Raw genomic sequence first — 24279 nt, forward strand, 5'->3', positions numbered from 1 at the left:
TAAGATGAATGAACCAATAGCATATGCATGCAATAGACAATTATTCTGCTTTACAGGGCCTGAGAACTCCACACAACCACCACACTTTGATGAGTCATGAATACATTGCACTATCAAGTCAGCCAGAACAAACAAGAACCTAATCAAACTAACAACAAACCACAAATACTTTATGACTGTAATTCAGGGTCCAAAATTAGTCATATTCGAAGGCAGAGAGTAGAATAGAGAATGCCAGGAATTGAGACTGATTCATATGGAGGGGGGTATCTCCTCTCAGAGTTCTAGGACTCCATGTAGGAAGGTGGAAAATTGCCCCACCTTTAGACTATGGTTAGAGTCACATACACCAAAACCTGTTAAAACCATTTTCCTCCTTCTGGGTTGCCTTATCTAGCCTTGATAGGAGGGCATGTGTCTAACCTTCTTGAAGCTTTTTATTCCATGTTTGGTGCTGTCACTGGGAGGCCTGCTATTTTCTTAGGAGAAGAGATGGGTGTGCATCTAGGAGAGAGGGGAGGTAGATAGAGAAACTGGGGAGGGGGAGGAAAAATATGGTAGGGATGTAATATATAAGATGAGAACTTTAAAATGTGAACTGTGTGGTATGTATAGTATCATACTATCTACATATAAACACTTGAAAAGTGGGCTCTTTCTCTCAGCTTTCAATGTACTACACATTGGACCACATAATGAATGCTTGCTTGTCACAAATTTCAAGTATCAATTGATTTATATAATGTTGAATAAAATGACAGCATTGTCTCAAACTCAGGACCCAAGTTTGCTTACCTCATCTGGACTTCAATACAATCATTTTTTAGGACACGGAAAGCAGTGCCTACGGCTGTAGCCAATATGACTGTGATAATGGCCTATCAAACAGAAAATGAGAAAAAGGAAAATTTCCATTAGGAGTGAAAAATGCTCCTTTTTTGTCCATTATTTTAAGATACATGGTTTCCTAATCATATCTTCACAATGAGATGAACACCATATTTTGACCAGAATCCTGGGAGAATATAAAACGCACATGTTTATAGACTGCTAGTACGTTAAATTAAAATTTGAGAGCCCTGCAATCTGAGGCCTTAAGTGTACAGACCCTGGAAAAGTTAAGGTTTCTCCCTGTACCGCAGGAGGAATGGCCAGGCAAGGTCAAACAATAAAAATAAAAATTTCATCGCAGCCAACATCTGGCCATCTTTCTGTACTCAACAGATAGTACATATCTGATAGTAAAGTAACAACCCACAATAACCAGGTAACCTGACTGTGAAGGTTGCACAGGAGTATGGATGGAGATCCATGACAGATCACTTGTCCTCTAATGGCTAAGACCCTGAGACCAACAGATAACACAGCAACACCATCATCAAATAAAAACATAAATAAATATTTTTTGGCCCAAGAAAGCTGGGAGAACTACATTTCTGTGGCATTCATGTTAAAATTACAGAAAATTTAAGGCAGGGTGACCATTGTTACAGAGAGTTTAAAGAAAAGTAGAGAGTGCCCTCCTCCCAGTTCCCAGTTACCTGACAGGGAGGAGCCTGGTTAAGTCTGGCTGCACTGTGTATGAACTGCTCTCTGAGTAGCTATTGCTTTCAAACACCAGCCTCTACATAGGGAAACAGCACTCCTTAGTAGGCTCATCACTCAGACAGTAGATGCACCTCATCCCCACACAGGGGTTCAATGGCATCGCTTCCTCATAGCCTGATTTCAGCTACCGATCATCTCATCCCTTCTTCCTCTCCCTTTCTCCAGCCATCCCCACCCCTTCTCCACTTAAACTTTCTCCAAAGTCTGATCTTTCACCTGGCATGCTATGAATTTCATCTGTTTGTGCAGGTACCATCCATCTACCACAACAAATGTTGCACCAGGAAAAATCCTTTGTGCTCACTTTACTCATGTCTGTACTTGGACTTGAGGATGGGCTGGTGAATTAAAGAAAACAGCTGAGAGGAACTCCCAAGTGTGCCTCTCATTACTGTATGCAACTGTTGAATGAAATTTCCTACTTGGATTGGTCATTACAGTCCCTCTAAGTAATTCCTAGGCAAATGGATGGACCTGGAGGGTATCATCCTGAGTGAGGTAACCCAATCACAAAAGAACTCACATGATATGTACTCGCTGATAAGTGGATATTAGCCCAGAAACTTAGAATACCCAAGATACAAGATACAATTTGCAAAACATGAAACTCAAGAAGAACGAAGACTAAAGTGTGGTCATTTTGCCTCTTCTTAGAATTGGGAACAAAACACCCATGGAAGGAGTTACAGAGACAAAGTTTGGAGCTGAGATGAAAGGATGGACCATCTAGAGACTGTCGCACCCAGGGATCCATCCCATAATCAGCCTCCAAACACAGACACCATTGCATACACCAGCAAGATTTTGCTGAAAGGACCCTGATATAGCTGTCTCTTGTGAGGCTATGCCAGTGCCTGGCAAACACAGAAGTGGATGCTCACAGTCATCTATTGGATGGAACACAGAACCCCCAATGGAGGAGCTAGAGAAAGTACCCAAGGAGCTAAAGGGGTCTGCAACCCTATAGGTGCAACAACAATATGAACTAACCAGTAGCCCCAGAGCTCGTGTCTCTAGCTGCATATGTAGCAGAAGATGGCCTAGTCGGCCGTCATTGGGAAGAGAAGCCCCTTGGTCTTGCAAACTTTATATGCCCCAGTACAGGGGAACACCAGGGCTAAGAAGTGGGAGTGGGTGGGTAGAGCAGTGAGGGGGGAGGGTATGGGGGACTTTTGGGATAGCATTTGAAATGTAAATGAAGAAAATACCTAATAAAAAATCTGCCCCCCCAAAAAAAACCCACTAAAAAAGTTTTCTGTAAGTTTGGAGGTATTCATGTTCTACTTGCTGTAGTGAACATTTCTACATGGCAAGTATATAGGGACCACAAACAAATGGACAGTAGCAGAAGGCAAGTGTGACTCAGAAGTCACTGACACAGACACAAACTGTTCCCACTTGAGCCTTTCACAGTACATTTGAAATAATTCATCACATTACCTGAATCACAGTGACCCATGGAAAACCCTTGAAATTTTTGAATGATTGACAGATAATCCACTTGAGCTGATGGCAGAAAGGGGTGACACATGTTGTCTCCACGGCTGAGCTCCTCTCCAGCTTCTGTTCTCCCAAGAGTTGATCCAGGATGGCTCTTGTTTCACTGTATAATGGGGACTGGGCATACATATTGGCCAGTTTTCCTGTGACTTGATACTGTCTCTCAAAAAGCTCTTCATATTTGTCATCTTTGTGATGAAAGTGGATAAAGATCAGAAACAAGAAAATATGTTAACCAATTTTTCTGTTGAATAGCATGTAGAATTCCTGAATGTACTATTTGTTGATTTTTTTCACACGTGTTATGTATTGACTTTTCTTTGAGACAGTCTTAATGTAACCTAGACTTTCCTCAAAGTTGTTATATAGCCAAGAGTGACATCAATCTTCTCCTGGTCCACCTGAATCTGGGTCTCAAGTGCTGTGACTACTGGCATCCACCTTCAGACCCAGTTATGCAGGGTTAGGAACTAAACTCAAGGTTTTGTGCTTGCTAGGCAAGCATTCTGCTGGCTGACTAACATCCTCAGCTCACAAAAATTTGAGAATATAACAACTGCTACTGTGTAATTCCTTTACATATTAGAAGAGCATTTCTAACTACGAGGGCCATTCTTGGTTGTCATCTTGACTATATCTGGAATGAACTACAATCCAGAAATGGAGGGCACACCTGTGATGCACATCTTGAGACTGAAAGACACAGGTTTCTGAGATTGTGAGGTATAGTGGCCATGAAAAGCTTAGGCCCTGGCAAGGTAGTACACGCCTTTGATCCCAGGAGACCGAGGCAAGCAGACCTCTGAGCTCAAGGTCAGTTTGGGACAAAGCAAGTTTTAGGTCCAGGTGTGGTGGTACACACCTTCTGCTGGGGGCCTACATAAGGACAATGGAAGAAGGAAGATTCACTCTTCTTCAACTGCTTCCACTTACTTGCCAGTACATCTGTTGGAACCTACTTCTACAGAAGACCAGCTGAAACACCTACCCTCCTGGGACTGAGCAACTACTAGATTCTTAGACTTCTCACTCACAGTTGCCCATTGTTGAGGTAGTTGAATACAGTCTATAAGTCATTGCAATAAATTCCCTTAATATATAGAAACATTCCATAAGTTCTGTGACTCTAGAAAACCCTGACTAATACACTAAACTGGCCTAACTACTGTTATTACCTCATGGATTCAGAAAACTGGATGGCATTTTCCCTTCTGGACCCTAATTCTTAACAAAGGCTTCTTTCTCATACGGATCTACATTTCTTCCTTTCTTCCTTCCTTTCTTCCTTCCTTTCTCTTCTTTTCTTTCTTTCTTTCTTTCTTTCTTTCTTTCTTTCTTTCTTTCTCTCTCTCTCTCTCTCTCTCTCTCTCTCTCTCTCTTTCTTTCTTTCTTTCTTTCTTCTTCCAATTCAATTATTTATTTATTAAATGGTCATAGATAAACCTACTTTATATTTGTCATTTGGAAAGTCTACATCTCATTCTTTTTTTATTATTAGATGTTTTCTTTGTTTACACTTTAAATGTTATCCCCTTTCCTAGTTTCCCATCTGAAAATCCCCTATCCCCTTCCCCCTCCCCCTGCTCCCCAACACACCCACTCCCATTCCTGGTCCTGGCCTTCCCCTATACTGGGGCATAGAATCTCGACAGGACACAGGGCTTCTCCTCCCATTGATGACCAACTAGGCCATCCTCTGCTACATATGCAGCTAGAGCCATGAGTCCTACCATGTGTTTTCTTTGATTGGTGGTTTAATCCCAAGGAGCTCTGGGGGTATTGGTTAGTTCATATTGATGTTCCTCCTATGGGGCTGCCAACCCTCTCAACTCCTTGGTTACTTTCTCTAGCTTCTTCATTGGGGACCCTGTGTTCTGACAAATGGATGACTGTGAGCATCCACTTCTGCCAGGAGACAGCTATATCAGGCTCCTGTCAGCAAGCTCTTGTTGGCATCTGCCATAGTGTTTGGGTCTGGTGGTTGTTTATGGGATGGATCCCCAAGTGGGGCAGTCTCTGGATGGTCGTTCTTTAATATAATGGTCTGGTCCCTGCTTTCTGCTACATGCAAATGTACATTCAAATGTATAAAATGTCAAATTTCTTTAAGTTATAGTATGTCACAGTTTTTTATACAGAATAACCTTTTGCAAATGTTCATTGCAACGAGTCAGTGCTCTGTTTTGAGATGTCTGGCTTTTGCTGCACTATCAATACTGGATTCTTATGGGGACTTCTCTCAGATATCCTGCTGTTGCCTTGTGTCATGGAGATCCTGTAGCTTTGGATCTGTAGGACTGGCTCTTTCACAAGCTCCTGCAGATCAAAGATGGGGTAGATGTTGGAGTGGGCTAACACAAAGCCTGGGTCTGGGCCTCAGTGGTAACTGAGCTGCTCAGCCTACCAGCTCTCCAGTATTTTTATCACCAGGGTGACCTCTCTAGTACTGCCCCAGCTAGCTCACCCAGTGGTGCAGCCAGCAAGGGACAGGACCATTTCTCCCACTCCCATGACCTTAAAACCAGTTCACCAGCCCCCATGCACCAGAGTCAACTCTATTGTGGTACCCAGGTGAGGTATAGGGCCCACACTCTAGAGTGCTGCAGCCAGAAGGGGCAAGGCCAGATCTCCTGTTCTCAAACCCTCAGGACAGGCTCTCCTGTGCTTTCTTGACCCTGACCAGATCTACTGTACTGCCCAGATGAGGGGCAGGGCCAGCTTTCCCACTCTCTTGCCCTAGGACTGGCTTACCTGTTTCAATGCCACCAGGCCAGGTCACAGGTCAATCACTAATTATGAAAATACTCTACAGACTTGGCTACAGCCCACTCTTATGGGGGCATTTTCATAATGGAGGTTTCTTCCTCTCAGGTGGCTTTCTGTGACAAGTTGGCATAGCCCTATAATGCCTGTACTTAGGAACTGAAATAGAAAACACACAGATGCAAAGACAGCCTGGCTACCTAAGCAAACTTTATCTAAAACAGTACAAAGAATAATATGACAAGCAATGAGTGCATTTACTTTCTAACAGAAATTTCCATTACTACCGACAATATCATATAAATATTCTTTCATAAATTAAATCATAAGCACCCGGAACTGACCAACAACAAAGTCTACCAGCTAATTTTAGGACACTTAATTAACATAAAAAGCTATATTCTAATGAACCACATTGTCGTGTTTGAAGGAAATCAGTTAGGCAAAAATGTCTGACTCTAGAAAACTCACATACCTTCATGGCCGTCTTCCTCTGTGTCTAATATATTAGAGAAACCTCCATTAATGACATCCAGGAAGAAGTCTGCAGGGTTGTTGTGCGATTCATAATTGTAACCTACAAAGAATGCAGGCCAAGAACACAAACCTGAGGACACTCTTTCAGAGAATGGGGGGGGGGGGGGGAAGGCACAGTCTAACTTCTTCCTCTTCTTGCAATTTTCTTCCACTAATTTATTTTTTCCACATATATATGTGTATGTATATATGTATATATGTATATATATGTATATATACACATATAAAATCACACAATATTTCAGCAATCTTTCTTTCCTGTCTAATGTAGAAAGAGTATATATGTTTATGTGTATGATATATATATATATATATATATATATATATATATGCAAACTCTTCCTGTAAAGACAAGCACTTGAACTCAGCCCAAATTTTTATTAGACTCCATAGACTCGCCAAGTTTGCACAATTTCTCTCTTTCTCTCTCTTTCTCTCTTTCTCTCTTTCTCTCTTTCTCTCTTTCTCTCTTTCTCTCTTTCTCTCTTTCTCTCTTTCTCTCTTTCTCTCTTTCTCTCTTTCTCTCTTTCTCTCTTTCTCTCTTTCTCTCTCTCTCTCTCTCTCTCTCTCTCTCTCTCTCTCTCTCTTTCTCTCTCTCTCTCTCTCTTTCTTTCTCTCTTTCTTTCTTTCTTTCTTTCTTTCTTTCTTTCTTTCTTTCTTTCTTTCTTTCTTTCTTTCTTTCTTTTGTTTTTTGGGGCAGGGTTTCGCTGTGTTGCCCTGGCTGTCCTGGAACTCACTCTGTAGACCAGGCTGGCCTTGAACTCAGAAATCCGCCTACCTCTGCCTCCCAAGTGCTAGGATTAAAGGCTTGTGCCACCACTGCCGGGCAAGTTTGCACATTTTAAGTGACTATGATTAGTCACTAACAAATAAAGAGTGCTGGAAAGCAAAGAGGTAAGCCTATATTTGGAGTCAGAGAATCCTCCGTAACTGTATCCATATTTCTAAAAGATAAAGCTGACTGCATGAACCTTTGAAAAAACTCCCACCTGAACCCAAAATACAAAGTCACCACTAAGTTAAGTAACAACTCAACAGCAACTTAGAGTCAGATCACACACTAGGGGAAAACTGAAAACCACCATCTGCTACATGAGCAAGGACACTATGATATGGTGCTTTTCCCAAGCTGTTCAAATGATGGATAAGGGCCCTGAGGCCAAAGAAGAGACCTAAACAACAAGCCATATTGTTAAACTAACAAAACTCCTGTCCTCAAAGTAACCACGGGTATTTAAAGTGAAGAAACCCACACACAATTAAGTCTGCACAAGAGTCAAACAGCATCCCTGATATCCCCTGTACTCTTTGCAGATCCTGTGAATGAAGAAGCTCTCATAGCAATAGACAGCCATACCTGCAGATCTGAAGTACTCCAAAGCATCCTGTGCAGGTCCATGAAACATAACTTTTCCTGAAGCCACTAAGGTGAGGCTATCAAAAAATTTGAAGATGGAGTACTGAGGCTGATTGATGGAGAAGATGATGGTCCGTCCCTTCTTCGACATCCTAAGTTCAGAGAGGGAGACATGTGGAGTCACAGGACACCAGAACCTTGAATTCTGGATAGAATATTTCATTCCTGAAGTTATACTCTTTGTTCCCATTTCAGGTTGAATTTTCCACATCTTAAACACCTCATCTCACTTGTGTTATGCACTCCAGAAACAAACCAAGCTCCATGCTTCTATTTAAAAGTCTAGAACTTCTTAACGTGTGGAATATCAGGTGTTCACAGACTACCAGAGTTTTATTGACAATGTAGATCCCCAGGCAGTGTAGACATCCAATTCATCTGAGACAATGAATTGGATCAGCATGGTGGTTTACATATGCTCAGCCCAGGGAATGGCACTATTAGAAGGTGTGGTCCTGTTGGAGTAGGTGTGTCACTGTGGATGTGGGCATTAGGACCTTATCCTAACTGCCTGAAAGTCAATTTTCTGCTAGCAGCCTTCAGATAAAGATGTAGAACTCTCAGCTCCTCTTGCACTATGCCTGCCTGGATGCTGTCTTGTTCCTGCCATGATTATAATGGGCTGAACCTTTTTTAAGTGACAGATCAGGGCATAGACAGAGAGAGAAGGAGTATACACAATCCACAACTCAAGGAGACATACAGCCTATGGATATCTTCATACCTACCTTCCAGGATCTAGACTGTTAGAAATTCAACTTCTGTCAACTCACCCAGTCTGGGTTGTCCCTAACAGTGCACTAGCAAGCAAGCTTCCTTCTCCTCAGCCCACTGGGTTCTAGTCTACCCTGTCCCTTGAATGTTCCAGACACATCAAATGTGCTTTGCCTCAGAGAAAATCCATTTCCTCTGCAGCCATCACTCTGTTCAGATCTCTTTACTCAGCCTCAGCTCACTTGTCACATGCTTGAGGGTTTTGTGACATTCTATTTAAACAGTGCTCCACCTTCTCCACAGTCACTCATCCTATGCTCTAGGCTATGTTCATGATACCTCTTCTTTGTTGGTTGAAGTTTCCCTCTAATAAACAAGAGTTCTCTTGCCTACTTCTGAATCTCTTGCACCAAAAATGCACACAAGTGACCAGGCATTAAGTAAATTACACCTTAATGTCCCTTTAGCACATACCTTCTCAGGACTAAAATGACATCAGTCGTAGTTCTCAAATCTAAGCCAGTTGTGGGATCATCCAAGAACAAAATGGGATGCTCAGTGACCAGCTCCATTGCTATACTGGTCCTTTTCCTGAGTTCTTTGGATCTAGGCTAAAGCATCAATGACCATTGTTATCAACAAGAACATAGTCATTATCGTTTGGTGAACTAGCTTGTTCCAGCAATAAAAGATTGTGTTAAATCATTATTCCAAAGAAAGAAAACATGGGCACCTGGGAAAAGAAGGAAGTTTCTTTCCTAACTAAAGTGTAGAATGAGGCTCAGATCAGACTTGACATGTAGCCATATTAATAACACTTATTGTTTGTTCATTATCAAGTCGCGTATTCTATGGGATGAGTTATCACAAGCAAAGACCAGCATAGTGAGATCACTGTCTAAAGAAATGAGGAAAATGAGAGAGGAGAAGATAAAATATCTCTAGTAATTTTGTAATCGTTTAACAACACCCCAATACACACACACACACACACACACACACACACTGCTTTTAGCAAACATTCCTTTTTTTTTGTTTGTTTGTTTTTTTTTGTTTTTTTGAGACAGGGTTTCTCTGTGTAGCCCTGGCTGTCCTGGAACTCACTTTGTAGAACTCAGAAATCCACCTGCCTCTGCCTCCCGAGTGCTAAGTGGAACGTTCAAATTGCCTTCTTAGTACATTTTTCAAGTTCCTTAAGACTTTGTGAATTGACATCACTTACACTGGACAGCAACTAAGAATTAATTTCTCACCCTTATAGGCAAATACAAAAAAAAAAAAAAAAAAAAAAAAGTGGGCCATTCTTCAGGCCAAACTGGAACTGTCTTTTTAAACCAGACAGTGTCAATGTGTAAGGTAAATCACAGGAAGGTTGAAGGGATAAAGAAATAGGGAACAATTCTGAAGCTTAAACTCACTAAGTTTACTAAACAAAACCATGATTAAGCCCTACTGATAACATACAATAAAGAATGTTGAAGGATGTGGAAGAATGTGGACATGACAAGGCTGACGATACAAAGGAATTATTCATCTTGATAGTTTAGAATTTATAGATTTGCATATGTCCTTGCTTTGATGAATGAAATGTAATTAAGTTCTCAGGAGTAAAATACTGCCTAGTGTTCATTTAAAATACTCCCATGAAAAATAGCTTTAGCAAGTATGAGATAAAATACAACCGACTCAGAAGCCCAAAGGCTGGTATTAGCAAATACACTACTGTGCTGACTACATGACAATCACATTGCTATGGTAACTATGTTTCCTCTAAGTTTCTTTTCTTTAGGTTTATTTATTTTATATGTGTGAGTACACTGTCTTCAGACACACCATAAGAGGGCGTCAGATCCCATTACAAATGGTTATGAGGCACCATGTGGTTGCTGGGAATTGAACTCAGGACCTCTGGAAGAGCTGTCAGTGCTCTTAACCTCTGAGCCATCTCTCCAGCTCTCCTCTATGTTTCTTATATCGAAGTCTATGACAGCTGAAGAGGTTTAGCAGGGGAAAGCCACACAAGCCTGAAGCCTGGGTTCAATCCCTGAAACTCTCATAGAAAGCTACATGCAGTGGCATGCATCTGTAGCTCATCAGAATGTAATTACAGTGAGAACAGAGGAGCATAAGCTTGCAGGTAAAGCAGCAGCAGGAGCCAGACCCTGCCTCCATACCAGGTTGTGGAGAGCCGTGAGCAATCGCCATCATGAGCCTCCACTGTGCGTAACTGGTAAACAAGTAATGTGCACAGGTGCAAGAGTAAATTCCTGTCAAGTCACTGCCCACCCCGGGGCGTAGTAGTGGGGTAATGAGTGAGCAGCTAATCAGGAGCTGACACGTCACACGGAGGGGTATATAAGCAGCACCATTTTCCTTGTTCGGGGTCTTCCTTCTGATGAAGCAATAAAGCTTTGCCGTAGAAGAATCTGGTTGTCCGAGTGAATTCTTGCTGGCGAGATACTAGCTCGGGATACCAGGTGGGAATGAACCCTGAATACAATGTCCTATGACCTTACTGTGTGTGCAGTGAGCCTCAGGAAGGGACATAAACAGGCTCATACACACTTACATATACACACATACACACTCACACACATAACCCTCACACACACACTCACATACACACATTCACACACACACACACACACACACCCCACAGGCTCACATCCACACACTCACACCCACAGCTACACACAAACACACACAGTAACACACACACTTTTTCAAAGTGATTATTAAAAAGTTTCATGATTAAAATTCTTGAAATCTTTTATACTTCATGACCTTCAAGGAGTTAATAAATATCTTTATTGGTTGTCACTAAAAAATCAAGTAAGCAACTTAGGGCGCTGACTACTACTTACTGTTTGAAACAAAATAAAGCACTTCATTTTAAATATAAAACCAAGTTATAAAAAGGGCCAAAGCAAACAGATTTCTATTACTCAGGAAGAAAGAAAACATGGTGAATGGCAGCATTTGTGACATTCTTCTCACCAAGACAAGTGTCTCATAGAAGATTAAAGAGAATCAACAGCCAGTGCCACCCTAGTCCTCGTTGTTCTAACAAATGGCCAGCACAGGAGGTAAGTCATGAGAATTACCTTCATTTAAGCCACTTCCATCCATAGCACCCAATGTCCATTCACCAAATATCTACATTTAATCTTCTCCATGAATCAATGTCATGGTGAGAGGCAGGAAGGTTTTGGGGACCCAAAAAGAGGGAAACAACCCTGTAAATAAATATCTAAATAAAGATATTTAAAAACTTGAAGCATATTATAAAGTTCCTGATCAGGTTCTATTAGCAATGAAATAATCAAGGACATTTGGGGACTGTGAAGGGTTATAGACCTGACAGAGCTGAGCATGGCAAGGATATGTTCATTTTGATAGTTAAGAATGGAATTGTTAAGGTAAGTAAATGTCCTTTTAAAGAGATGAAGAATAATTCAGTACTCAGGAGTGAGGTGCTATGTAATATTCCCTTTAATATGTCAGTAAAAAACTGATTATTAGGAGATGGCCCAGTGGTTAAGAGCACTGACTTCCAGAGGTCCTAAGCTCAATTTTCAGCAAATGCATGGTGGCTCACAACCATCTGTAATGGGATCCTATGCCCTCCTCTGGTGTGTCTGAAGACAGCTACAGTATACATATATACATTAAATAAATATTTTTAAAAAGAAAAAAAAAGGAAACATGTTATCCACTACATGGTCAGCTATGAACCTCACCACTCATCTATTGCCCTTCCTGGTCCTGCACAAGCTTCCCCAGGAGACAGTTGGTCAATTCACTGTTGCTCTTGACCAAGGCTCTATCTCTGAAACCTTATACAGAACCTGGGAGTAAATGTTGTCAGAAGAAAGGGAATCAGGGAGCAAGGGCAAAAGGATATCCTAGTTTTCCGTCTCGTTGCTGAGACGAAATGTTCTGATGAAAGTACACATGGTGCTAAAGGTTTGTTTCAGAGCACAGTTCAGAAGTGCAGTCAATCATTGCAGGACAGTCAAGGCAGGAGCATGTTGCAGCTGGTTGCATGCAGTCCAGAGCACAGCGAGAATGCACACCTGCCTGCCAGTGCTCAGCTCACCTTCTCCATTCTTCCACCACCCAAGGACCCAAGCCCAAAGAAGGTTGCAGCCTGCAGTGGGCTGGGTCTTCCCTCATGGTTTAACTTAATGAAGACAAGCACCTATAGAAATGTCCACAAACCACGTGACTAGAGTATTCTTCATTTTCTAGATGGTTCCAAGGGATTGTAGATTGTGTCAAGTAGACAGTCAGAACTAACCACCTTAGATGGGATGAGATAAAAACACAAAACAAGAGGCTACAAAAAATAACAAGCACTAAATAAGTTAGAAGAGGATGTCAGAGACCAAGTACAACCTGCAAGAAAAATTAAGGTAGGGAGAAGCACAAAGCCAGAGTCCTCAGTCTTGCAGCACAGGTCAGTTCCAGAAATACATTTGAAACAACAAGGGAACAAAGTAACTCTGGGTCATGGCTTCTCAACCTGTGGGTCACCACTCCCTTAGGGGTCACATATCAGACATTTACATTAGGATTCACAACAGTAGCAAAATTACAGTTATAAGGTACCAACAAAATAATTTTGTGCTTGTGGGTAACCAGGAATGAGGAACTGTATTAAAGGGCCACAGCATTTAGAAAATTGAGAACCACCACTCTAGAGGAAGGGAAGGTCAACAGAAAAAGAAAACTCATCAAATTCTCAGATGAGTCATGAGTTTAACACTAAGGGTAGAGATGTCATGTGAGGAAGACTTGAAATGGCCATGTGAGGAGCACTTTTCCCCGCTGGATCACTCTCCATTCCCAGGCTCAACCATTATTAAGATGGCTTTACAGCTTAATTTCCACCTTAACATCATGTACCCAGTCACTTAGTCATTAACAGAGAAAGCAGCCACCTTTGACCACACAAACTACAGGAAACAGCTTGTGGAGGGGCATGTCATCCACACACAGATCTCTCTCTCTCTTTCTCTTGCTATGAGTCTTTCAATATTTTTCCTCACATCTTACCTTGATATTTTGTTCTTTATTCAGATGCAGAAGTTCAAGCACCTCATTAATCCTCCTTCTCTTTTCATCTCTTGTTATAGTCACTGGGAGACGAAGAGCTGCTGAGAACTCTAAATTGTCTCTCACGGTCACTGTGCCCAACACCACATCATTCTTAAGGGCGAATGGAATTTCAATTAGGCATAGTTATCACTAAGACTCTAACAAATGTAACCTAGCCTACACAAACAACACACCCAATGTAATGCTCTAAATTGACAGCTTAAAACAAGCTGTCAATTTCACTAATCCCAAACACAGAGCCTGATCCAAATGTTCCCCCTTCCCTTCCCCCATGCCCGCAACAATTTGCCTTCCAAGAAGAGGACAGGAATTTTGGTGATTGCTGCCTGCAGTTATTTACAGAAGACATCTTCTAAGGATTGTAGAAAGCTAGAGGAAAGGCAAAAGTGGACAACAGTGGTCCTTTTGACTTAAGTCACGGCTGCAATAGCTAATGCTGTGCCACAGAGTCAGACTCCAGGTAAAGAGTCACTATGAAAGATTGGCATAGGAAATGTGGGGCCTCTGAGTGCATCATACACTTAACTGGAAAGACACAAGTCTATAAGTTGAGTATCTGTCCCACACAAGCAAAGGAAACTGAAAATACAACCCACCAACACTTACTTGTGGTACATAACCAGAAGTACACTTGAAATTAGCAGGTCGAGGTTTGCCATTTATCAAAATATCTCCTGATAATCCACGCGGATCTCTCCTTGCAGCTAAGACATCTAACAACCTACAAAGGGTTAATTATATTGTGTAGTTTATTTTCTCCCTTCAATGAAAACTGTATCATCCTTTAGTGACTCAAAATTAAAATTCTGCATAGTAAGTAAACCAGAAACATAATGTAGTGAACAAGTCAGCAGTTTAACAAAAATCACACACACGTACCTTTCTCTTCACTATGTGCTGTCATTCAGCCCATAATTATAAATGTAAGACATGGTCTACATAAATACCTTTCCCTGCTATCTAAACCTGAGGATCCAGGTAATGTGCTGCTGTATTTTGAGAAATAGGCCTACCGATGATTTCTTCCTTTCAGACAACTTCTGCTTCATCTTTCTATTTCAATATTATCTCCCGACTTCATTAAATAATATGTATTAATACCACATGCCAATCACATTACCATTTCCTATTCATAACGTGGACATAGAAACTTCCTGTTCACTGTGGAACATTAGAACACATCCCTCCTGCACATCATCCATAGCACATAGGACTAGACTAGCTGTAATAACAATGCTTAAATAACACCCGTAAAGGGGACTGCTTTTAAAGCACATGAACTGGATGCGAAGGGCTTATGTATGCTTTCTGTAATACTCACAAAGATCTGCTCCCATCCTGAGGTCCCATAATGGCATTGAGGCCAGGTTTCATGATCCCACTGTAAACACAAAGTCATACTGGTTTATTTTTCTATTATGAATAAGTTATATTATCTTAGAGTCTACACTGAAAATGCTCATTGAATTTGGATGAAATTGTAGACAGAATATAAGCAGAAACGCATAACAAATTTTAAATGTTAATAGAGGTCTATTATTTATGAAAGATATCAATTAATAGTGGGGACTCATCAGAAAAAAAAAGTCTCAGATATCACAAAATTCCTTTTGTTTATTATTGAAATCATTTCTCTGTTTTGAAATGTGATGCATTTAAGTTTCACGTTCCTTGAAGTGAGCAGCCAGTTCTCATGAAGACTCCACTGCACACACAGCCTTTTTGTGTCACGTATATAACAGCTTCCTGCTAATGTGTGATTATCAGTGTCTTCATAACCCTGCTTGCTACTAAGTGAACCTCTACATGAGAAATCAATGATCCATAGGGTATCAGAAGCTCTGTTGTTGCTATTAAAATGGAATAGAACCAAAATCAATACATCTTCAGTAGAAATCCAAAGAGTAGAAAGAAGCACTCCAAAGGTCAGGAAAGCTTTGCCGAGATCAACACTCAAGAACAACACCTGAATCAAAACAGGAAACAAAAAATATACATCCCGAAAATGATGGTTTCCTTCTCTGGCACATAAATTAGAATACACTCAGATTAGAATTGAAATACATCGCTCAGAGCACGGACATTCCTTATTGATGTATGGATACAGCACAAACACAAATCAGTCTCAGAAAACTGATTGAATCTGTCAGAGTAGTGAATATTCAGGCTGAAAGGCATATATTCTTATAGAAGCTTAGTTAGCTTCCCATTCACCAGTTCACATTCAGATAATGTGTCAATACTTTGCCCTGCCCATGCCCTTCTTAGTAAGAAATGGTGGAAGTTGAAGGTAGAGGAGCAGAAATGTCCAGTGTCCAAGAACACCATAAGGCTGGGCTTGAGAGAAAGAGAGTGTAACACAGACTGCGCTGGGGAAATCTTGGTATGCTTGTTCTCCTTAGGATTTCTTACAGGCTGCTCTCTTTACTTTGTGGAACACTGTGTTTCCACATTTCTTTTGTCCTTTTTAGCTGTCAATGAACTTGGAGCAGATACATCAGGCCCTGACTGTCTGCTGTTGGCACTTTTCTATCTGCTCCCATCTCACCACCTGTGATTGACCCAGTCAGCCTGCTGGAAACTCTCAGTTCAGCTTTGGGAGGGCTGTGTGCATAGACATGTACGCAACTCTTTTTTGATTTTCAAATTTCTAGAATTTAAATTTTCAATATTCCTTTATCATCTCTTGACTTTAACAGTATGTCTTTGGTATTACCTTTTCATCCCTAATTTTATTGAACTAAAATTTATCAGTTCTTTTTTGGTACTATGTCTAAGGGTTTGTCAAGCTTATTTGTATTTCCAAAGAGCCACCTTTTTTGTGTCATTAATCCATTTTGTTGTTCTTTAGTCACCAACCCATTAAAGTCACTGTGGTCATGAACCTATCTGTAGGTAGAACATGGTGAGGCTGGATTGATGGGGAAGCACTTGATACATAAGGACCTAAGTTAACCCCCTAGAACTAACATAAAGTTGGGTGCAGTAGTAGGCACCTCTAAAGCAGTTGGAGAGGAGACAGAGCCAGGAGAATCTCCAGGGGCCTGCAGGCTCCTAGCCTGCCACACACAGCAGTGAACCATCAGAGACTCTTTCTCCAACAAGGAAAAGGTGAAGACCAATGCTCAAGGTTGTACTCTGAGAGCCTTGTGCCATGTGTGTAATAGCATCCACACATCTACAGACATGCATGTGTGTGTGCACATGTGTGTGTGTGCATGCCACACACATACACACACATAAACATGCACAGACATGTACACACATGCACAGAGATAAACTTATATACATACATAGACACAAACATACACACACATCAGCTTATTTATAAATAAAAAGTCTGTGTTTCTTAAGAATGTTATTCCAGCCAGGTGTGGTGGCACATGCCTTTAATACCAGTACTAGGGAGGCAGAGGCAGGCAGATTTCTGAGTCCGAGGCCAGCCTGGTCTACAAAGTGAGTTCCAGAACAGCCAGGGCTACAGAGGAACCCTGTCTCGAAAAACCAAAAAAAAAAAAAAAAAAAAAAGAATGTTATTCCAAACAGTGTTGTCTTTAGCTCATGGACATACCTGATGTTTGATAGTCTTTCTATCACATATGCCTTTTTACGAAGTGGAAAGCCACTCTGTACTGTTTCTTGGTAACTGATGTTGTGAAAACTCAACACAGCCTCTTCAGTCAATGTCTTCAGGTCACTGGTGTTTGTTTCAGGAAGGTCACAAAGATGTCTTTCTATCATTGAGATTACAGTGGGGTCATTATTAGAAGCCATCTCAGGAGGTTCTTTCTTCCTGTGGAAGGAAAATCAATAGCAAGTTGAAGGTCCAGACAAACACGATCGTAACACGGATCATCACACTCACGGATGGTTTTAAATGGGACTTCCTTCCATGGGTGGACTCCTTCCTGATGAACATACATATCTCTGTGATTACCTGAGGACCTAGATGAGAAGCAGACATGACTGAGTACGTAGACCCCTAAGACACCATATTCCTAAGAAACTAATGAGCATATTGAGCTGAAGATAAATGCCATCTGTAATTAATAAAGAGAGATGAAAGGGAAGATTTTATTTACTTCAAAAGATTATTATGATATACTATGAGTTCAGAGGAAAAATACATGACTACCAATGACCACCATTAATACCTCCTTCCCACCCCCCCCCCCCGTGTGTGTGTGTGTGCATGTGTGTGTCCCCACTCCCACTCATGTGTGTGTGTGTGTGTGATGTTCATGCATGCTGGCATATATGTAAACTTGTGGAAGGCAAAGGAACAGATACACATCCAGATTGAGCTATTCTGTAACAGGGCAGCCAAAATATACAGTTGGTTCAAGGCACAGTGTCAGTAAGGTGTAGACTGCTGCAGAGCACAGAGCTGACACCAGGCCTATGAGGTTTGAACATATGGGAACTCAAGTGGGCCATTTCAAGTGAGGCTGATCATGGTCAGCAGAGATCCTGAGGATAGACTTGAGAGTTTGTTGCCTGTGTATGTGGTGATGCACGCACAGCTCAGGCGGCCTGACGATGGCTTGGGGGTGGGGGGGACCCAAGACAGGGCATTGCAGTGCTCATGGCTCTGGTGTTTTGGGCAGCATACAAGCTTGGTTTCTCTGACAAGGTCTTAAAAACATCCATGTATCTAGGTGTTCCAGGCTTAATGTGTTCGTAGGCATTATATATTTGTATTTATAAGTTACTTAACGATCTATTTTTAACTGTGCTAGATATTTGCACACATATGTTACAAAGTCATTTTGCTTTAGCATTTGCAACCACTGCTTTGTAAACTGGAGTCCCTCATGGCAAGGCTTACTCTGGTAATCACTGTCCCAGATAATACAAAGACACACCGAGATGGGCAGAGCCCGAGTTCTATACTCTCTCTAGTTCTCAGACTGCAAGCACCAGGAGCTTCTAGGTTCTGAGTTTGACTGTGAGGGGGATCCAAATCATCCAGCAGAAGTCATGGTGTCCTGGTTACACGGGTTGAGTGGCAGCCATGAGTGACAGTAGCAGAAGTAGGAGTGATTGACAGGCACACTGCTGAGCCTGAGAGTTCTGAGCAGGTGGCTGGCAGACTCTTGGTTTCTGAAACTGGCTCCCACTGCATGTTGTGTGCGGCAGACAGGGGCTGAGAGCTCTGACCCCTAGTTGCAAGGATTACCCAGTTATCACAGCTTCCTCCTCACTGTGTGGGAGTTAGCTGCTGGGTAGGATCTGAAAATCTTAGGCAGGCAGAGAGCTCGGGTCCCAGGACTCCTCTTCCTCATTGCAGAACACCAAGCTCTGTTTGCCATCTCCACTTCCCCCAAAGCATCTGTGAGACACAGCTGTTTTTTTAGATAAATCCTACAAACTGGTGTTTTCACATAGACCACAGGCCACAGAGTCCTCTGGGCAGAAGGAAAGAGGTACACAAAGGAGGGAAGTCAGCAGAGCAGATGCTCTGTTATTACAGCACCTGAGTACTGTGCACAGCACCTGAGTACTGTGTGCAGCACCTGAGTACTGTGCACAGCACCTGAATACTGTGCACAGCACCAACCTGTAAGGTGGCAACAAAGAACAAGGAGACACACTGACTATGACCTGATGCTCACAGACATGGCAAATTCTCTGAGAGCCAAAGAGAAGTCTCTTCTAATTCCTTGCCCTCCAGATATTAAAAATGTTATGTGTTATTTTGATATTATATTCATTTTAATATTTTAAAACATTTAAATGTTTTAAAAGCCCCTGTCTTGTGTTTACTTAATCTTGCTGTTTTTAACTTTGAGACAGGTTCTCCTTGTATGGCTCAGACTTGCCAGAAATTTTTGATCTTCTACCCTCAACTTCCAAGTGTCAGGATTAGAGACCTGCAATTTATCTATTTTATTTATACATTTAAAATTTTTGTACCTATATTGTTTTTAATCTCTTGTTCTTTTCTTTTCCGCTCCTTTTCCTTTTCTCTTCACTATTTTTTTACCTTTATCAGTTTCTAACTTTATGTTTTATTCTATATTAGTTTCACCCATTACTTTCCTTATGCCCGTTATGATTATTGTTTTTATATCTGAGCAATAAATATGGAGGTGTTTTTGTTTTTGTTTTGTCTTTTTGTTTTTTGTTTTTTGTTTTTGGTTTTACGAGACAGGGTTTCTCTGTGTTGCCCTGGCTATCCTGGAACTCACTCTGTAGACCAGGCTGGCCCTCAAACTCAGAAATCCACCTGCCTCTGCCTCCCAAGTGCTGGGATTAAAGGTGTGCACCACCACTGCCCAGCTGGAGTTTCTAAAAATGGAAATTTGGAACTTTGCAGATAAAGTTTTAAAATTCAGGGAAAAGCGTCTCCAGCAGACTAAATGAACTGAAATATAAACTACCAGAGCTTCAATAACAAGGTGATGAATTATTGCTCTTGGAGAGGAAAAAAGAAAAAAAATTGCCCAGACACCTGGGCGGTGAGAGACTCCCAGGTCTCAATGAGTGTGGTCTGAGCTAAACTGCAGGGACAAAAATGGAGCAGAGACTGTAGGAAAGGCAGTCAAGTGACTGGCCCAGCTCGGGACCTATCCCATGCATGGTTGGGCATCAATCCCTGACACTGTTACTGATGCCGTGCTGTGCTTGCTGGCAGGGGACACAAGTTTCCTGTCTTCAGTCTGTAGTTCAGGATTCTACTCTAATAAAAAAGTTCTTCTTTGGTCTCTCAGTCATATCCTGCAGGTCATGCAAGATGAGGTCATCATAATTTTTTAATTAATTATTTTGTTCATTTATACCCAAATGTTACCTCCTCCTGGTCTCCCCTCCCAGAGTTGTTCACCTCATGCCCCTACCCCTCTGCATGGCTGTCCTCTGAGAGGCTCTACCAGCAGAGCTGACTGAGACAGATGCAGATACTTACAGCCAACCCTTGGACTAAGGTCAGGGACCTCTATGAAAGAGTTAAGGGATGGATTGAAAAAGCTGAAGGGACAGAAGAATGGATACAGAAAATGTGGTATATTTACACAATGGAGTAATTAAGTAATTCTAATTAAGCAGCTCATTCTAAGCCTTCCTACTTCAAACAGTTTTTAACTACAACTAAATTTAAATAAAAAATAGTCAACAAACTGTCTGTGATGACAGGAAAATTGTGCTGAACTGATCATAGCTTTCATGTACTGAATGTCACATGGTGCCCCAAAGTATATGCAATGCGACTACAAGGTAAGTATTTACCAAATACTTCCAGAACATGAGACTTGCCTAACTGCATAGGACATCTCAGTTTGTCTTTAGGTAAGACCTGTCTGTACCACACAGGGTAAGGAAAATGACAGCCACAGTTTACCCTGGCATGAGTGCTGCTGCTGGCATCATGGGATGGTTCGTAGCATAGTCTTCCTTTGAGTCTCTTCTACATCCCAAATTAACACATGCAAGAACGTTCCCTCAAAGGCAAACTGGCAAAAGCCTCTCTGAAAAGCAATGCGCTTCCCTTATTGTTCTTGAGCTGTGGGGCTGAGCAACCCCTTCTTGTTATGGTCACAGGAAAGCAACTTAAGGGGCCAGAGATATGGCTCGGCAATTAAGAGCACATACTCTTCCTATTCTGAGCGCCTGCATAATGCAGGGAGGGACTTACAACACCTACAACGCCAGATCCAGAGGCTTCAGGGCCCTCACAGGCCTCTGTGGGCTCCAGACATGCAAGCAGAGCACCTGCATACATGTAACAAACAAACAAAACAAAACAAAAACAAATCAATCATCTAAAAATGCAACTTTCACCTTGGAGGGTCCCTCAGTGCACTGGGCCCCTTCTGATCTCTCCATGTCCATGGCTTCTGGAAGCCCTCCATTCTAGTTTGCATTTTATTTCTGCTTATGATATTTCTTCTCTTCTCAAATGCTACACGGATGCTCAACCACGGTACATGCAAAAATACGTTCTGCATGTGTTTGTGTCTTAGTGCACATTGATGCAAGAGAACACACTAAGTTGGCGAGGCACATGTTAACACCCTAAGGAGTGACCACACTTCTAGTATTAGGGAAGAAAATAAAACAGATTATAGATACACAATCCACTAAAAGGTTTGCAGTCTAATAATTCTGGTCTTTAACTTTTCTGTCTGTTGAAACCTTTTCTGAACTATCTGAGGAAGAGTCGCAAGAAGTTGGTAAATATCTGTATATCGAATTAGAGATTGCCTGACAAATTTCATATCATGGGATAAAGAAAAAATTATAAACTGCCCAGCTCCCTTAAAGTAACGGTGTTAACAAATATCTCATGCACTTCTGGTATCTCTGCTACCAGTAAAACTTTTACCTGCCCAACACCAACTGTGTTTGCCTTCATACATTTGGCAATCAAAAGTTGTACACTGCTAACCCACCCAAACAGAGACCCTCTATGAACCAAGTTGCTTTGCATTTCACAGTTGCAAATGAAGCTGCAGTGGGTTTCCCAGCCCTCTCTTGCACTCTTCTGCATCCTGCTCACCCACACTCACCACTGTGAGATAATGCAGGGGCTCAGGTTGCTACTTGCACAGGAAGATTTGCAGCTCGGGTCTTTGGAAGGTGCAAGAGGCTCTGGCTTCTGCTCTGCAGAGCTCTTGGAGCCTCTGTGGTCGTGGTCAGGAGCAGGGAACCCGAAGAGAGCAGAGGAAGTAGCAGGCAGTGGGGCGGAAGGGAGGGTGGGGCGCGACATGGGGAAGATGCAATCAGGGGAGCCCTGGGGCTGGGGCCCCCTTTGGGACAGGTGCGGGGCCAAGCCATGGGGAAAGGGGCAGGGGCGAGTCCTGGTGCAGGGGCGGGAAGGGGGGAGTCTCTGTGGGGCGTGGTTGGAGTGGCGTCTTGGGGTGAGGGCTCACCTAGGGGTTCAGCCAGATCCGGAAACCTGGGCAAACTTTTTGCCCTAATTCAGGCTCACATTGGACTCTGAGAAGCCAGCATCCAGGAAAAGACAAAGCGAAAGTAACAGTTTCTGTGGTGTGTTTTGAATTTTTTTTGTTTTTTGTTTTTGAATTTTGTTTTGTTTTGTTTAACAAATGGGATAAAATAAACAGGAGATGAATATATGCTTATCACAGAACAGGACAAACAATGGGTCAGGACGACAAAGGATATGTTTTGTTAAGTGCCCATGCTTTTAATATAATTTGATTTATAGCTTCTTTTTATAACTGAAGAGACCAATTAAGAAATAATTCAGTGTTTACGATTGTAATCCCTATAATCGAGAGGCTGGGACAGGAGGTTGGGAGTTTGTGTGCCAGGCCTAAACATCGAACTCTATCTGAAAAAGAGCAAGAAGAGGGCACAGTGATTAAGTATGGACTGTTTACTTGGGTCAGACTGCTCTGTGTGTGTGTGTGCGTGTGCGTGTGCGTGTATAGCATTGGACGAACCTTAAGCCAATGTTGAAGTCATCCAAGTAAAATTTCAGTACTCAAGACGTTTTTAACATTCAAGCATGGATTAAGAAGGGACATTAAGTCGGCGCCCGACTCCCAGCCCCACCCTACCCCGCCCGGTTCTACAGTTTTAGCTTCTAGATGTGGCCACCTGTCCTGAAATGAAGGAGATGGTTGTACCTCAAACCTGACTAAAATCTCTCTTGTAAGTCTGTGTATGACTTCCACACCCGGTGCCTGCGGAGGCCAGAGAGATCTCTAGATCCCCGGGAACTAGAGTTACGAATGGCTGTGACCGCCCATGTCCCAGATCCTCAGGAAAGAACAGCAAGTGCTCTATACCATGGAGCCATCTCTCCAGCCATGGCTGAGAGCTTTGAGACTCAATTACAAGCCTACATTTTCTGGTTTGGTAGGAAGACAGTATCATTAAGTGAATCCTCTCGCTTTCTGGGAATAACTACTAAATGGAAGTTTGCCGGTTGTGACGGTGAGGTACTAAGGATCTGTGTGGTGTACGTGTGTGATGTAGGTGTGTACACATGCTGGAACATGTCTTTTCTGGTCTTGTCTATTTGGTGTTCTGTGTGCTTCTTGTGCCTTCTCTTAGTCTTAGGGAAGCTTTTGCCTATGATCCTGTTAGTCTGTTCTATTCCTCTGACTTGGGCTTCTTCTCCCTTACCTGGGCCTGTAATCGAAAGGCTCATTTTGTCTATGTTGTCCCACATTTCCTGGGTGTTCCTTTCCCGTGTTATTTTCTTCTCCATATTCCTTGATTATTTGCTCTAGATCTCTGCTTTAACTTTGAGTTCTGATTTTCTTTTTTCTTTCCTTTTTGTTTTTGTTTTTGCTTTTCGAGACAGGGTTTCTCTGTATAGCCCTGGCTGTCCTGGAACTCACTTTGTAGACCAGACTGGCCTCGAACTCAGAAATCCGCCTGCCTCTGCATCCTGAGTGCTGGGATTAAAGGCCTGTGCCACCATGCCCAGCTGAGTCGAGATTTTCCATGCGTCAAGGTTTCCTGTGGGTTCTAGCTGAGTTACTGGACTCTCCCTCTCCATCTCAGCTTGAGTCCTCCTCAGTGTTTCTGTCTCCTCATGGAGTTCCATCCTCAAGACCGGGCCTGTCTTCATCATTTCCTTCAGCCTGGTGTGTGTTCTCTCAGGCATCACTCGGGCACATAGACTCTTTCTCCTTGATTCACTG

General features: G+C 42.2%; 1 protein-coding gene across 3 annotated transcripts in view; it reads right to left on the bottom strand.

Annotated features, from left to right (window-relative positions):
* The window catches only part of Abcg3 (ATP binding cassette subfamily G member 3), a 47755-nt gene extending 25325 nt beyond the window's left edge, over positions 1-22430 (bottom strand). The window contains exons 1-10 of one of the 3 annotated variants that reach the window (NM_030239.2): positions 22168-22336; positions 17232-17453; positions 14982-15041; positions 14267-14381; positions 13598-13750; positions 9014-9150; positions 7766-7917; positions 6347-6448; positions 3049-3296; positions 796-878 (exon numbers count right to left, since the gene is read on the bottom strand). In NM_030239.2, the coding sequence (NP_084515.2) occupies positions 796-878; positions 3049-3296; positions 6347-6448; positions 7766-7917; positions 9014-9150; positions 13598-13750; positions 14267-14381; positions 14982-15041; positions 17232-17434 (1253 nt within the window). In that variant the 5' untranslated portion in view covers positions 17435-17453; positions 22168-22336. Of the gene's footprint in view, positions 1-795; positions 879-3048; positions 3297-5865; positions 6031-6346; positions 6449-7765; positions 7918-9013; positions 9151-13597; positions 13751-14266; positions 14382-14981; positions 15042-17231; positions 17454-22167 lie in introns of those variants that run through there. The other 2 variants (XM_017320905.1, XM_017320906.1) reach the window with 2 other exon arrangements.
* Positions 22431-24279: the final 1849 nt, after the last annotated feature.

The sequence above is a fragment of the Mus musculus genome, chromosome 5 (genome assembly GCF_000001635.26).
Source record: "Mus musculus strain C57BL/6J chromosome 5, GRCm38.p6 C57BL/6J".
NCBI classification, from domain to species: domain Eukaryota; kingdom Metazoa; phylum Chordata; class Mammalia; order Rodentia; family Muridae; genus Mus; species Mus musculus.